General features: G+C 43.9%; 1 protein-coding gene across 2 annotated transcripts in view; it reads left to right on the forward strand.

Annotated features, from left to right (window-relative positions):
* Window positions 1–14,709, forward strand: part of Stx18 (syntaxin 18) — a 100,563-nt gene that overhangs the window by 67,470 nt on the left and 18,384 nt on the right. For both annotated transcript variants that reach the window (XM_005068831.4, XM_013112501.3), the window contains exons 3-5: window positions 3,398–3,513; window positions 4,675–4,752; window positions 4,918–4,984. In XM_005068831.4, coding sequence (XP_005068888.1) covers window positions 3,398–3,513; window positions 4,675–4,752; window positions 4,918–4,984 — 261 coding nt within the window. The remainder of the gene's footprint in view (window positions 1–3,397; window positions 3,514–4,674; window positions 4,753–4,917; window positions 4,985–14,709) is intronic.

A 14,709-nucleotide genomic window follows, 5' to 3' on the forward strand; every position in this document is an offset into this window, starting at 1 on the left:
TCCTATATTCCAGCCAGTTTGAAGTCCTCACCCTTCTCTCCACTTGCTACCCGGGACCTTATTCTTCCTTCCCTCAGCCATGCCTGCTTTTCAGGAATCAGTTTGTGAGTTCCTCCCTCCCCATCTATCCCCCATCCCACTTCCACACACACACCAGCATGGGAAACAAGCATCCTGGTCCAAACTCTCCTGCCTCATTGCCCGTGGTGACACACACTTGTAATCCCAGTACTTGGGAGGTAGTACCAGGAAGTTCAGAATCCCAAGGCCTTCCTCAGCCACTTAGTGAGATTGAGGCAAAGGTGACCTACATGTGACCTGGTTCCAAAAAAGTATTGTAGGGGTTGATGAAGTCTGAGACTTCAAAGCAGGCTGCTTTGGTCAAACCCCATCTCTGTTAATAACTGGTTGTAAAATCATAGCAGTTAGATAGCCTTTCTGGGCCTCAGTTGCTTCATTTATAAAATGGGAATATAATAGCACCTACTTGGAAATTTTGAGAAGTAGATAAACATATGTAGCACCCTACATTAGAAAAGTGGTCAGTGTTAGCTAATAAAAGAATTGCTGGCCATTATCCTGTGCTGCATGATAAACACATCTATATGCATAGCCCTGATGATGTCACCTATTTGATAATTTATTGAAAGCAGGGTCTACATTCAGCTCCTGTGTGTAGCACAGACATTAACAATTTAATTTAATTTCATAATGTGTATACACTATGAAGTTGCTGTGACTCTAACATTTCCAGCAAAAACAAGACTATAGCCCTAAACTGTTATCATGTCCTTCAGCACCCTGCACAGCAAAGCACTGCAACTTTCTGCCTCTTCTTTACCCTCAGTGCATAGCTGCTTCTACGTAAAACTATAGTGAGGAGACCGTCAGTGATGTCTTCACCTGAACTTGTCATTTCTTAATGTACTGCCAACCAAGTCAGGAGAAACACATTCCTTTAAGTTTCTGAACCATCAAATAACCTTGTATTTTTTCACTTTCCCCCACCTTTCTCCTGAAGTAAATTGATGACTTCAAATTCTTAACCTAACATAATCTCCTCTAAATGAATGGACTACTTAGCTATGTTGAGATCTGTAACATAGTTATTTCTCTTCATAATCAAGGAAATAAAACTTTACGGTTATATATGTATGTCCCATGAAAATAATTTTGAATTCTTTAAGTTTTTTTCAGAATAGCAATGATTTTGTTATTGTAACTTCTCTCTGATAACTTAAGCCTGCTCTGTTTCAAATGCACACTGTGTCTCATGATCTTAAAACATAGCAGAGCAGCAGAGGAGAGAGCCCTCTTGTCAGGGTTCCAGCTCCCCACTTGTAAAGCCCTAAGTTTGGCCTGACACCTTTGGCTCATTCCCAAAAGCTCCTTCTCTCCAGACTGGGCCTTCTGTCCTGGGTGTGATGTGTGTTTGTGTTCACAGACCTGCATATGGCTTTTTTCTTTGCCTCCAGGCCCAAGCAGTGCGGCGTCTCTCAGGTCTATCACCTTCACGCCCCCATTAGACACTGTCTGCACCTAACCTTTCTGATTCTTTGGGACAATGGCAGTGGTCCCTCAACTGTGATTGGATTACCTGTCTTCAGTCTTGAGACAGTCTGCTGTGGAGAAACCATGTGCAAATGGTTGTGTTTATAATCCTCACTGAGAGTGAAGGGTAGAGTGTCTGTGTTTGGGTTTTAAATAAATGCTTACTGTAACACTATCTTATGAGGAATGGTACCACCATGTGCCAGACCCATCAGTGTGGAGACACACTGAGTGCATGTCATATGCTGCCCCTCTCTGGAACACAGGACCAACCTCCCTGCTGCTTTCCCTACTTCACTCCCATGTGCCCAGGTGTGGAGTGGATATTATATGTTCACTCAAACCATCCCCCACAGGGTGGGGAACGATATCTGGTCCTTGTCTCCATCCTCTGATAGGGCGTGCCTTCTACCCCACATGCTCTGCCAAGCACCCATCCCACATGAGGTGACCTCGCTCCACTTTGAGCTCTGCTGTCCACTTCCACATCAGCACCAGTCAGTGCAGGTCTTGGCACTCTGTTTTCATGTTGACCACTCCACAGGTGAGTGCCTTCTGTGGAGACCAGAAATGAGCCTTACTCAGTTTTGAGCCCCAGCTTAGTACTTATCCTGAGTGGGCTCAGTGCATACACAAGGGAATGAGTGATTTGTGAGAATTAAATAAGAAACCAGATGCTCATAAAGTGCTGAGGACCAACCTAGCATATGCTTGCTGTCTAGCTGGTATTAGTCAGGTACTCTGTGTGCGTGATTTTACCAGGGAAGCAGACACAAGGCAGACTGTCCTTGCTTCCACATAGCATTGGAGGAGAAAAACAGACTCTTTGGCATTTCTGAGAATAATAAATGCAATGGAGAAAAGCAAAGCAGGGTCAGAAACAGCAGCACAGCAGAGGTGAGGGTCAGAGGTGGTCCCAGCTGTGTCCCAAAGCAGAGAAGCAGAGGGCAGCTTTGGAGTGGAGACCATCTCTTCACCAGCACAGCATGACAAGTAATGTTGGGTGAGTTCCATGAGAGGCCAACATTTCTGGAGTGAAGTAGGTGATGGGACAGCCCAGTGACCAGAGCCACTCATGACAGAGTGGAAACCTGTAACCTTGGTCACAGGTGAAATAGGATGGTCAGGACTTTTTTGTCCTCAAGGCTAGATGGACAGGTGGGTGAAATGGAGTGGTTTGAGTATCTTCATGGCATAAGTGCCCGTTCAGCTTGCAGCATTGTGAATTTCAGCTGTGAAGTCCAGAGTTTTGAAGTAGACTAAGGAGAATCACTGTTACTGATTATGCTGCCACACTCATCCAGCTCTTGTGAAGGTGAGCCAGGTGCTCTGTGCTGCACAGAGATTGTTACTGAAAGTAGAGGTCCCCACCATCCCCATCACTTCAGGATGGTAAACTTAATATCAGGGGAGATGAAATTTATTTCTAGAGACTTTTGTTGTGAATTTGAAAACTGCTTTCTAGAATCAAGAAACAACAGTCTACAGAAATTTTTCATATGTTTCAATCATCCTAGATCAGGTCCCTGCAGCATGCAGGGTGAGTGGCTTGAGACTCTAATGTAGTTTTGGGGTTATGCAGTCCTCAATTGGAGCCTCTATTTCTAGCAAGGCTGTGTGTTGCGGCCTGTTAGATTGGCCTGCTTCTGTGAAAGCTGTTCAGAAGATTGCACCACCTGGCCTCTGTTCCACTCTTCTGATCACTCTCCCAGCTGTTGGTCTGGCCAGCACCCTCCAAGTCTTAGCTTTGGTGTCACTTGTCCAGAGAACCCTTTCTTCCTAACACTCTACCTGGACTGCATTATGTTCTTGCTGATGCCACCCTCACATTTCTTCTCTCTTTTAGCCATACCATGTCTGAATATGGGAGGATGACGGATGCTGAGCGAGACCAGATCGACCAGGATGCTCAAATATTCATGAGGACCTGCTCAGAGGCAATTCAGCAACTCAGAACAGAAGGTGAAGTGCCCTGAAAGATGCCAACAGATCCCATGAATGTGCCAGCCAGTTCAACTACTCATAGTGCAGCTCTTATGATCCCCTCTGACTTTCTGAATGGCATTTAGGACTTAAAACTTGAAAATTCTTCCTTCCTGGTCAGTCTTCTAAGCTAAGTTGTTCAAAGTCTTGAAAAGAATGTTACTCAAGTTAAATAAATGGCAGACAGGAATGGAAAGGACCTCTCTAAATATAATCTGTAACCTACCAAAAGGCCAAGGTCAGAGGGAACAGATTGTGTGTGTGCAAGCATTTGTCAAGACCATGATGGAGAAACCCACAGAATCAGCTGACCCTGATCACTGATCAGTTCTGACAAATGGAGAACCTGCATAAGACCAAACTAGACTCCCTTAATATAGGTGACAGTGGTGTGACTGGGACAATATATGAGGCCACTGGCAGTGGGTCCAAGATCTAACGCTAATGCACAAACTGACTTAGTTGAGCCCATTCTTTATGGAGAGATACACTGCCCAGCCTAGACACATGTGTGGGGGTGGAGACGTGCCTTGGTCCTGCCTCAACGAGATGATGGGACAGACTTAGTAGACTTCCCAGGGAAGGCCTTACCCTCTTTGAGAAGCAGATGGGAGGAGGGGGGGGATGGGAGGAGTAGGAGGAAAGGAAAGAGGGGGAACTGGGATTGGAATGTAAAATGTAAATTAATAATAATAATAAAAAGTTGTTGGAGAGCAGGGTAGTGTGGATAGTGCCACTCAGTGTCTTTCTAAGGGGAGAATACTGCCACTGTGAGCTGAAGCAGCTCAGGCAGAGGGTGCCTGTGGTCCAGCATGCATGATGTAAGCATGTCACTTGAAGGTGAGCCTGAGCACTGGATGCCGTTAATACAGCCAGGTCAGCATTCCGGAAGGAGCTGGATCAACTCAGCTCCCTCAGTGCTGTAATAAGCTATAAATTATTTGACTGCAGTTTCTATGGGTTTAATCTCTCACCTGGTGGACCCTAATAAATCTTACTCTTAAAAATGTAGTCTCACTTGACACGAGGCTGGTTTATAGCTGTACTTTTGAACATGCTTTCCATGAAGAGCTTTGAGGAAGCTGACTGTTCTGTGGGGTCCTTGAGCACTGATCTGAGTGCTGTCCTTTTCTCTTACAGCCCACAAGGAGATACATTCCCAGCAAGTGAAGGAACACAGGACCGCAGTTTTGGATTTCATTGAAGATTACTTAAAAAGTATTTCATTTTCTTCTAAAGGTCAAATGTGGTGTTTCATAAGAGATGCAATTTAGAATAGAGCTTTGCTAGCTGAAGACCATAGTATCTCATTAGTGTTAATGATACCTTTGCCTGATAAGCCATTTTGAATGCTCTCTGTTCTGGTATTTTCTGCTTCAACAGGAGTGTGTAAGCTTTACTCTGAACAAAGAGCCATCCGAGTTAAGCGTGTGGTGGATAAGAAGAGACTGTGAGTATTTCCACCTTTACTCTTCCTTCCTCAGTTCAAACAGGGACAACAGGAATAGTGGCCTGAACTCCTCACGCCCTGACTCTGTGGGCCTGTGCATGAAGTCTTCACCAGATGCTGTCATAGCGGCTGAGGACATACTGTGTACCAGGTGTGCTGGTCACTCTGTTAGCCACAGCAGCCCATGAGGCAGGTTCTCTCTTTCATTTCTGGATAATACTGTGGTTCAGCAGGAGGTTTTTGTTTGTTTGTTTGTTTTTGTTATATAAATTTTAAAAATTATTTTAAGTACAAAATTTTAAAAGAAAGCATCTTCCTATGATACAGTACCAAGTATAATGAATATATGCAGTGAAAATTATAAAAATAATATGTGATCAACAAAGAATTTTTTATAATAACCCTTCTGACAACTCCATGTGAATAACATTGGCAATCCAGATAAATCAGCTAATTTCTCAAAGAAAGCATAAAATACTATTTGTTACTTCCATGGTTGCTGCAACAAATTCCCCAGAAAAGGAATCAGGTTATTCTGCTTCTCAGTCTGAGGGTACTGTCCGTCATGGATTGGATGTTCTGGAGACAGGAGTATAAAGTAGCTAGTCACTTTGTATCCTCACTCAGGAGACACAGAGAGAGATGAATGCTGGCGGTCCAATCAATTTCATTTCATTTGGCCTGAAACTCCAGCCTGTGGAATTGCTCTGTCCACAGATGGTCTTCCCACATCCATTAGCCCAGTCTAGAAACTCCCTTACGGACATGCCTAGAGGTGTGTCTCCTGGGGGATTCCATATCTTGTCAAGTTGATAAATCAATATGATTAACTGTCAACACTCTTCTAAAATAATAGAAGTCACTTGAATTATAAGCTCTCAAGAAATCAGATTTATACTTTTTAAAAAATCTAAAAACAATATTTCTCTGAATCCAGAAGGTTTTCTCTTACTATGTATATAAATATGAAATAATATAAATTCTACAGGTTTTCTCTTGAAAATACAAGAGGAAGCATTTCCTAGTTCATGGTTCAGCAGGTTTCAAACTCATGTGACTCCACAATCTCATGGCAGCTGAACTTATTGAGCACATACCTAATTTCTTTTTATTTTTTGTTGGGAGTGGCAGGGAGACAATCTGGCTATGTAGTTCATTCTGGCTTCAAAGTCATTATGCAGCCCAAACTGACCTTGAACCCATATTTTTTTCTGCTTCAGCATTCAGAGTGAGGTGGTTACAGGTATGTGCCACCCACCCAGCTTCTCACCCCATTTCCTAATAATCCTATGAGGTGGGACATTTGAATCTATTGACCTTGGTCTTTGTCCACCCACCCCCACCAAACCTCATTCTCTGAAAGAGTTTTTCTGAAAAGGGGTTTTCATGATGATGAATGCTCCCCTGTTTTGGTGACAATATGACATAATGTATTCAAGATGTCATGTGCACTGAACTCCCACCCCCACTCCAATACCCATTTTGGCATAGTGGCTGCAGTTTATCCAGGGGTGCAGGTCCGACTCTGATGTTGTAACTTTAACTATCAGCATGGTAAGGAGAGCAGTCATTGGCTCTCACAGCCCCCAAGAGGAGAAGCAGCTGTGTCTGCTGTGCCATTGCATGTAGAAACAAGAAGAAGCCTCAGCACACACAGCCTCAGCCTTGCTTCTAAGCAGAAATTTCCACTGGTGTCAGTCAAATGAGAATTGTATGGATTCAATCACGTGCCAAATAGCTTTTCTCCACAATTACCCTGAACAGGAGACCTTGGAATAACTGTAACTCTTCACAGTATGGCCCAGACCCCTCCTCTTAGGCTTGTATTTCTCAGGCAGACCTTGAGTTCTGATCATACTGCCTCAGTCTCACAGATGGTGGGATTGTGGAACTGCAGGCATGTGTAACCACCCTGACTTCTTTCTAGTCTTTCTTCATCTTTATACACAAGACATCTGCTTAAAACATACATATAATTCCTTTATGCATAGGTATCACAAAGGCCAAATATGTCAAAATCAAGGCTATAGTGATTGTATTATAGCTTTTGTTTCTAAATCAATCCCCAGTGACATCTGCTCTGCCAGCCTATGTGTGATTTTGTTCTAAAGGAGCTTTGCTTTTCTTGTGCCCAGTTTGTGTTGAATTCTCCATCCATAGAACCTTTCACATAGCCTGCTCTGTCCATCTGGTGGACAAAATCCATACTCATCCTTCCAGCCCAACTTAAACACCACCTGTCCTGTGAAGTGTTCCAGCTGCTGAAGCAGTGTTGTGTCTCCCTTCTTAGTAGGTTCCTCATGTGTTGTCCATGGCCAGGTGCAGCACACACACTCATGCAGTCACCATTGACTTGTGTCTCCTCACACACCTCAGCCTATCACACAAGGCCTGTCCTTTGGGGAGGCCAGAGGGTAGAGTATGTGCAATTGTTGTTGGTGGGTTGTTTCTATCTACTGTTCTGTCTGGGTTGCTGATGGCTGTAGTTAAGAAGTTTTTCTGAGTCTAGCTGCTCATGTTCTGTGGCATTGTTATCACTATCTCCTTTATCTGGTGAAGGAAAATATACGTGTTAAAGTGCAGCTTGCTTACTGTAATTGCTCACTGTAATGTCTTAAAAGTGTGGATGGTATTATGTGGTCATTTTTGTTCTTGTAGAGTGATGTCATATCCATCTACCATACCTAAGGGCTCTTATTTCAAACTGCTGAAATATTTTGCTCATTAAGCCAGAAGTATTCCCAGCTGACCGCTCTGTACTTTCCTACAGTGACTATGTTGTCTGTAAATGATGGTGCGTTACTACCTATTTTCATGTACCCTGATGGCATTTTGTTTTATGAGCTGACAGTGGTGGTGGTTCCTGCTGCATGTTGCCTCAAACCAGAGAGGGATAACTACCCTGGGTATTCCATCTCTCTTCTCATTTTCCTATAAGTTTGGAGTAGGGACCATCGTCTTCTGACTTTCTGATCAGTGCATTGGTCGAAGCCTGCTATAAAGTAGATGCTCAACCATTGGTTCCTGACTAAAGGAGACTTCAAACAAGGCATGGTCACTTACTCCTGCTCATAGAGTTATGAAGTAAAAGCTTATAAACTAGAAATATGTGAAACAATATTGGATGAAGCATTGGCACAAGTGGCCCTATCATACATCCCCAGAGGATATGAAATCCACCTCTTTTCCTCTTGGTCTCCTTAGATCTCTGATATTTGTGGGTGATTGAAGCTGAAATGGCCATCACACACTCTGGTGGAATGTACTGTCATAAATCATCTGGGCTAATCAGAAACACGTTCTCTCCAGAAAAACAGCTTGTGTGTCATAGTCTAGAAGAAGCTTTAGGTAGCCCTCTAGACTCGAGACGAGCCTGAGACTTGTCTTCTAGGGCAGAGGTGCCTTCCATACTGTGCAGTGAGTGTTGCCTTTTGTTCATGCTTTCCAGCTGACTTAGCTCTGAGATTTGCAGGTTTTAGGCCATTATTCGAACCCTTCACTTTTCTGGGGCAGGGTTCTTATGAGTGGAAACTTTTGGGAGTATTCTCTGTCTGAGGGAGATCTGAGAAGAATGAAAGCTGATGGCTAAAGATTATAGCTTCTTCAGATACTTAGCAGGCTACATACAAAACAAGGTCAAAAGGCATCACTCCACAGAAGCTACTGAGTTCATCAGTGTATCTTGAAGCTGTGTTACTAGCAGCTCTCCCACCACAGATCCTACAGTTGAGAGACTTTCTGAAGGTGGTCCGAGTAAAGCTTACTCTGACAGTGTAGTCAGAGTAAATCAAGAAAGAAGAATGTGAGTTAGAGCTTGAAATGTTCACCACCTAGTTTTTTACTGTGTTGACCCTGGTGTAAAACAACATCCCCTGTTGTGAAGGGCCACATCTTTGTAGTTTTTGCAGTCTGCCAGGGACTGATGTGTTAGTCTCCTGTGCATGACAGGATCACAGCTATGCCTCAGGTGGTCTGACACAGTGGTCTGATGACACCATACTTCTCTATACCATGTTCAGCGAGACAAAGGCACTGTCAGAGTGCTGTGCATTCTTGCCCCTCATTTTTATTTAACTGGTGGCAGATCAGTAATAAGCAGTATGGAATCTGGTATTAGTCTGTGCACCACGCTTTGAGGAACACTTACTTTAAAACAACTTCCCCAGGAAGTGGTAGATTCCCAGTAAATACCTGTTAGGTAAGTGACTGCCTGATAGAGAAAGTGGCTTTAGGTAGAGTGAGTTGACTCCCACTGTCCCTGAGTCTCAGAGGCCTCTAATTCAAATGCCACTTTGGAGTAGGGCACTGTGATGTCATACTTCATACTCTGCCCTCTTCTGGAGAGCAGTCCTTCTGGAATGACAGTGACTTTTCTCTGTGTTTGCAAAGTGTGCTTCCATGCTTCTTTTTTTCCTTCAAAACCAAGAAAATCTGTCTCCTTTTCTCTTCATGCTCCTTTACAATTTCAAATACAGTCTCAAGGCTTTTCAAAGTCAGAGGCCTGGAAACAGATGTCGAGACTAGTGTTAATCATAGCTAGACAGTGCTCAGCCTTCAGTTTGAGAAGTTGCTAAAGTAAATTGGGCATAAACTGATCTTTGTGGTGACTTTTTAAAAAATTGCTCCCCGTCCCCAGGTTGCCTTTAGCTGGCTAATTTGTAATTTCCCCGAGGATTTCAGTAGACATTCTGTATATAATTAGAATCTGTTTTTATTACCTTAAAAAGTGTTCATCTTTGTCTCTGTCTGCTTCTCTGCAGCCCTTACTTATTTTACATTGAAAACTGGCACTGCCACACTCCAGACTGAGGGTGATGGGCATTAAATGAAATACTCAGTCAAGAGGCAGTGCAGCCCATTCCCTTCCTGAACCAAGCAGTCCTGAAACCAGGAGATGGGGAGGGGTAAAGGTGAGTGTCTGTGCTGGTGAGGAACCCTGCTGCCCAGGGTAGGGTACAGGGAGGGCAGGTGGTCAGAGAGGCAGTGAGAGGCATGCAAAGATGGGCGTATCCTCTCCAGGAGAAGTGGTGGTGGAGCTGAGGGTGTTGACTCACACAGACCCAGCAGCTGATAGAGAAGGTGTAGCAAGCCAGTTTTTTTTTCACTGTACAGAAAAGTGAAAAGGCCAGGATGCTTAGACTTTGTGGTAGGGATTAGAATGAAAGATACAATGTGACATAGTTTTCAGTTTCCATAGCTCAGTCTGGAAGTCAATGTTGTGTGACAATGAACAATGTGTGTTTTCTAGATAGGCATACCGGAGGACCTATAGGCAGCGATACCTCAGTGGCATAACACTCTCTCTCTCTCTCTCTCTCTCTCTCTCTCTCTCTCTCTCTCTCTCTCTCTCTCTCTCTCTCTCTCTCTCTCTCTCTCTCTCTCATATGTACGTCTTGGTTTCTAAGTACCACTTTCATGTTCGAGGGACCAGACTTCCTGGAAAAATGGCCTGTTCTTCTTAGACTGGATTAAGGAAAGTGTGAAATGAGCAGAGGTCATTTCACTCTGTCAGAAAACATGGGAGGGATTACAGGATGATAGGATGTATCTGAAGGTCACAGCAGCTAACCTGAGGAATTTCTGTTGACCACATTGAAGATAGTCCGAGTGAAAACTAAAGGAGAGCAAGTATATTGTAGCCCACTGAGTGAAAGAGGTCATCGGGAGTCCAGCTGGACAGGAGTAAATTCATAAGCAAAGCTTGAAAGAGTTATAGTGTCAAGTATTCTCCTCTCCTCTTGTTGACAAAGAGGAAGAAAAACCTTACAACAAGGAGCTGTACAGCCACCATGTCGGTGAAGATGAGTAGCACACAGGCTGGCAGATGCCCCGGAATAACAGCAAGTGCTCCTGTGATTTCTGTTAAGGCATCACCAGGCTTCAGCTACAAAGCACTGGGCTTAAGTTCAGAGGCATGGTTGGAGTGACTGGCAGAGTGTTGGGTGTCAAGCACATGGAACTTGAGGAGAGTCTGAAGGAAACATTCCAAACAGATTAAAGAAAGCATTAGTGGGTAGCACGATACAGGATTCTTACCTGGACCCTTTGACTGTGCAGGATATTGTTGATCAAAATGGAATGTTCTGAGGAAGCAATGGGAGTGGTGAGGAAGAGATGGCTGTGACATCTCTGATTGTGGTGGTTACATCAAAGCATGCTGCCTTTAGGGAATGTGGTAAACATTCAAAGGTGGGGACATCGGGCTGGACCTTACTCACTGAGGGAATCTTCAGACTTCAGACTTCTCTGTGTGTGGTTGTTATACATTAAAATTTGAAACACAGAATACCAGCTTACATTTGTCAGACTACCTAGACTAAAAATGACAATGAGGAATGGATGTGGGACAGCCAGAACCTCCTACATGGCTAGGGGAGTGAGTCCATGGTGATTATGCATTAGAAATGGTCAGCTGTGATAATTCTCTGAAGGTAAATGACCAGCTTCTGGTTCCTATGCCTAGAATGTCCTTTCTGTACTTGTGTCTGGCAAAGTCATACTCTCTGTTGGTATCTTGAATGATTCCCACCCTGTGAAGTTCCCAGCATTCCACACTTGTAGTTCTTCAAAGAACTCAGTCAACATTGGCATTTCATACAATAGATAGCTGATGCTGTTGTTTAGTCTTGGCAATAGAACCTGCTTGGTTGGTTGATCAGAAGGTTGATAGGGGCCAGATTGTTCGCTATCATAAAAACAAAAGGAAGAAAGCCAGAACGAGCCCTGGGTTGGGGGTTGGGGTGAAAACTAATGAAAGTAGCAAATAAGGAAATAGATGGGAGCTGGGTACTAGGTACTTCCTCCTAGGTGATCTCATTCCATCTTTAAAGTACCTTGGACAGAGGCAGGATTTTTCCCATTTTGTAGATGATGAGAATTAAAACATATCCACAATCACACACAGCAAGTAAGGGGCAGTCTAGCACGTGCCTTTAGTCCTAGCATTTGGGAAGCAGAGGCAGAAGGATCTCTGTGGGTTTGAGACCAGCCTGGTCTATAAGAGCCAGTTCCAGGACAGCCTCCAAAGCCACAGAGAAATAAAATAAAACAAAACAAATATATATATATATATATACACATACACATACACACACATACACACACACACACACACACACACACACACACACACACACACACACACACATCATTCCTGAATGCCTCTTTCATGGAAGTTACCCAGCTCAGGACCTTAGGACCCAGACTCGTAAACTGGGACTTGTGGTATTGTGTCTGGCTGATTTTCAGGATACTTGTCCCTTCAGTAGCTCCAGCCTAGAGATCAGCAGCTTTGAGCTATACAGTGTGTCCTTCTCTGCATTTTTAGGGTTATTCTGGATTGTTAGAGTTCCTGTCTGACTCATTGGTCTGTGATATGATTTGAATATGAAACCCTGCAGGCTTATGGTTTGAACTTAATACCTAGCTAGTGACCCTGTTTTGGGAGGCTGTGGAACCTTTAGGAGATGAGGTCTAGCTGGTGGGCAGACGTAGGAGTTATAGGCCAGCCTCTGCTTCCAGCAGTCTTTTTGCTCATGATAGCCACAGGGGTGTGATCCACAGCCTGGTGGCCCCATTACCACAGTCCTGAGCCGCTTGCACTGCTGAGGCCTCCCTATCATGATCAGCTGTAACCGCTGAACCCCACGCCAGAGTAGGTCCTTCCCCACAGTCGCTTCTGTGAGGGTTCTGTCTCCACAAGGAGAAAAGAACAAGGACAATTGGATGCACTGTCTTAGCACTTCCTCTGTGAGACCAGGCCGCCCCACTTATGGCGCTGCAGCAGCAGAGCTGTGGAACAGACGGTCTGTCACTTGCGTTGTATGCTGTGGACTCTGTGACTTAAGCATCCCAGGGAACTAGTGACCACATGAGGACACTCTTGAAGCCCCACTTTCCAGAAGAGGAATCAAACCAAGACATGTCAAGGCACTTGTCACTTAATAACCAGAAGAAAATACTGAAAATTTTCTGGTTGATGGGTATCTTTTTTTAGGATAGCTTGAAAATTGTCTAATGTGTCCAGCTACTCAATTACTAAATTTCAACACTAATTTGACCCAAAATATTAAGCAGTATTTTTAAATGATTATATTACTGCACTTGATGCTAAATATAGACTGGGCCCTGTTTGTTTTAAAAGGTTTCTTTTGAGTTTGTTTTTTACAGTATTGGGATCAAGCCCAGGCCCTTAGGCATGCTCAATGAGTACTGAGCCAGGAGCCCTCTTAACACATTTTAAAAAGATGAAGCATGCTACAGTGTTTGTGATTTGCTTTCCACTGCTGAGTGGTGTCGTGCTGTGTGAATACACATTGCTTTACCTACTCTTGTGCTGGTCGGCGTGGGGTTGTTTCCCTGCCTTTCCTGTATGAGTAAGTCTGCTGTGATGGCTTGACAGCTTCCCTTTCATGTGGACGCACCTTTGCCTTTCTCTTCGGTGAATGCCTCAAAGGGGGTTGCTCTGTTACAGTGGAGACACTCTTAGATTTAATAAGAAACTGTTCCAAGTTTTCCATAATGGTAACAACATTTTACACATCATCTAGCTATGTGAGGCTCTGATTTGTCCTCATTCTCCCAGGGATATAATGTGGAACAAACATATTTTTTTGCTACTTTTATGAATCTTTTTTTTATTATTTATTTTTAAGTTTAAATTTAGATTAGAAACAAGGTTGCTTCACAAGTCAGTTCCAGGTCCCTCTCCCTTTCCCTCCCCTCCTCCCGTGCCCTCCCCCCAACCCCCCCATTATCCCCTCATTTCCCCAGGGAGGGTGAGGCCCTCCAGGGGGTGTCCATAGTCTGTCATTTCATCCAGGGCAGGGCCTAGACCCTCCCCCAAGAGTTCAGGGTGAGAGTGCATCTCACATTGTTGGATGGGAGTTCAAAGTCCATGTGTGTACTCGGGATGAATACTGATCTACTGCCCAAGGTTCAATAGATTACCTAGGCCTCCTCACTGACACCCCCATTCAGGCGGTCTTGATCAGTCCCATGCTGGATTAACTCTTGTCAGGTCAGCTGTTTCTGGGGTTAAACCAGCCCAGTCTTAATTCCTTTGGTCATCAGTCCTCCCTCTCTGTTACTGGATTTCTTGAGTTCAGCTCAGTGCTTAGCCATCAGCCACTGAATGAAGTTTCTGTTTCCCAGACTCTTTGGCCATGGGATTGTAGGCTGGCACTCCCCAGATCTATGTCTAAAATCCATATATGAGAGAGTACATGCCACTCAGGATGGTTTCTTCTAGTGTCATCCATTTGCCTGCAAATCTCAGGATTCCATTGTTTTTTTCTGCTGAATAGTACTCCATTGTGTAAATGTACCACATTTTCTCTATCCACTCTTCGGTTGAGGGACATCTAGGTTGCTTCCAAGTTCTGGCTATTACAAATAATGCTGCTATGAACATAGTGGAACAGACATCCTTGTTGTATGAATGGGCATCTTTTGGATATATGCCTAAGAGTAGAGTTGCTGGGTCTTGTGGTAGGTTTATTCCCATTTTTCTGAGAAATCTCCATACTGATTTCCAAAGTGGCAGAACAAACGTGTTTTAACTCTTCCCCTGTGGGGGGGTGAGCAGAATTATCTCTCTGTGACTCGGGTTTATGTTAATCAACTGTTCGTGTGTGTTTATAGATGATTTCTATATTTCCTCCAGAATATCTATTCAAGTCTCCACTTTGTTACTGAATCATTTGCCTTCTGTTAATTTTTGTAGG

This window comes from Mesocricetus auratus, unplaced genomic scaffold (genome assembly GCF_017639785.1).
Source record: "Mesocricetus auratus isolate SY011 unplaced genomic scaffold, BCM_Maur_2.0 Super-Scaffold_100006, whole genome shotgun sequence".
Taxonomy (NCBI): Eukaryota; Metazoa; Chordata; class Mammalia; order Rodentia; family Cricetidae; genus Mesocricetus; species Mesocricetus auratus.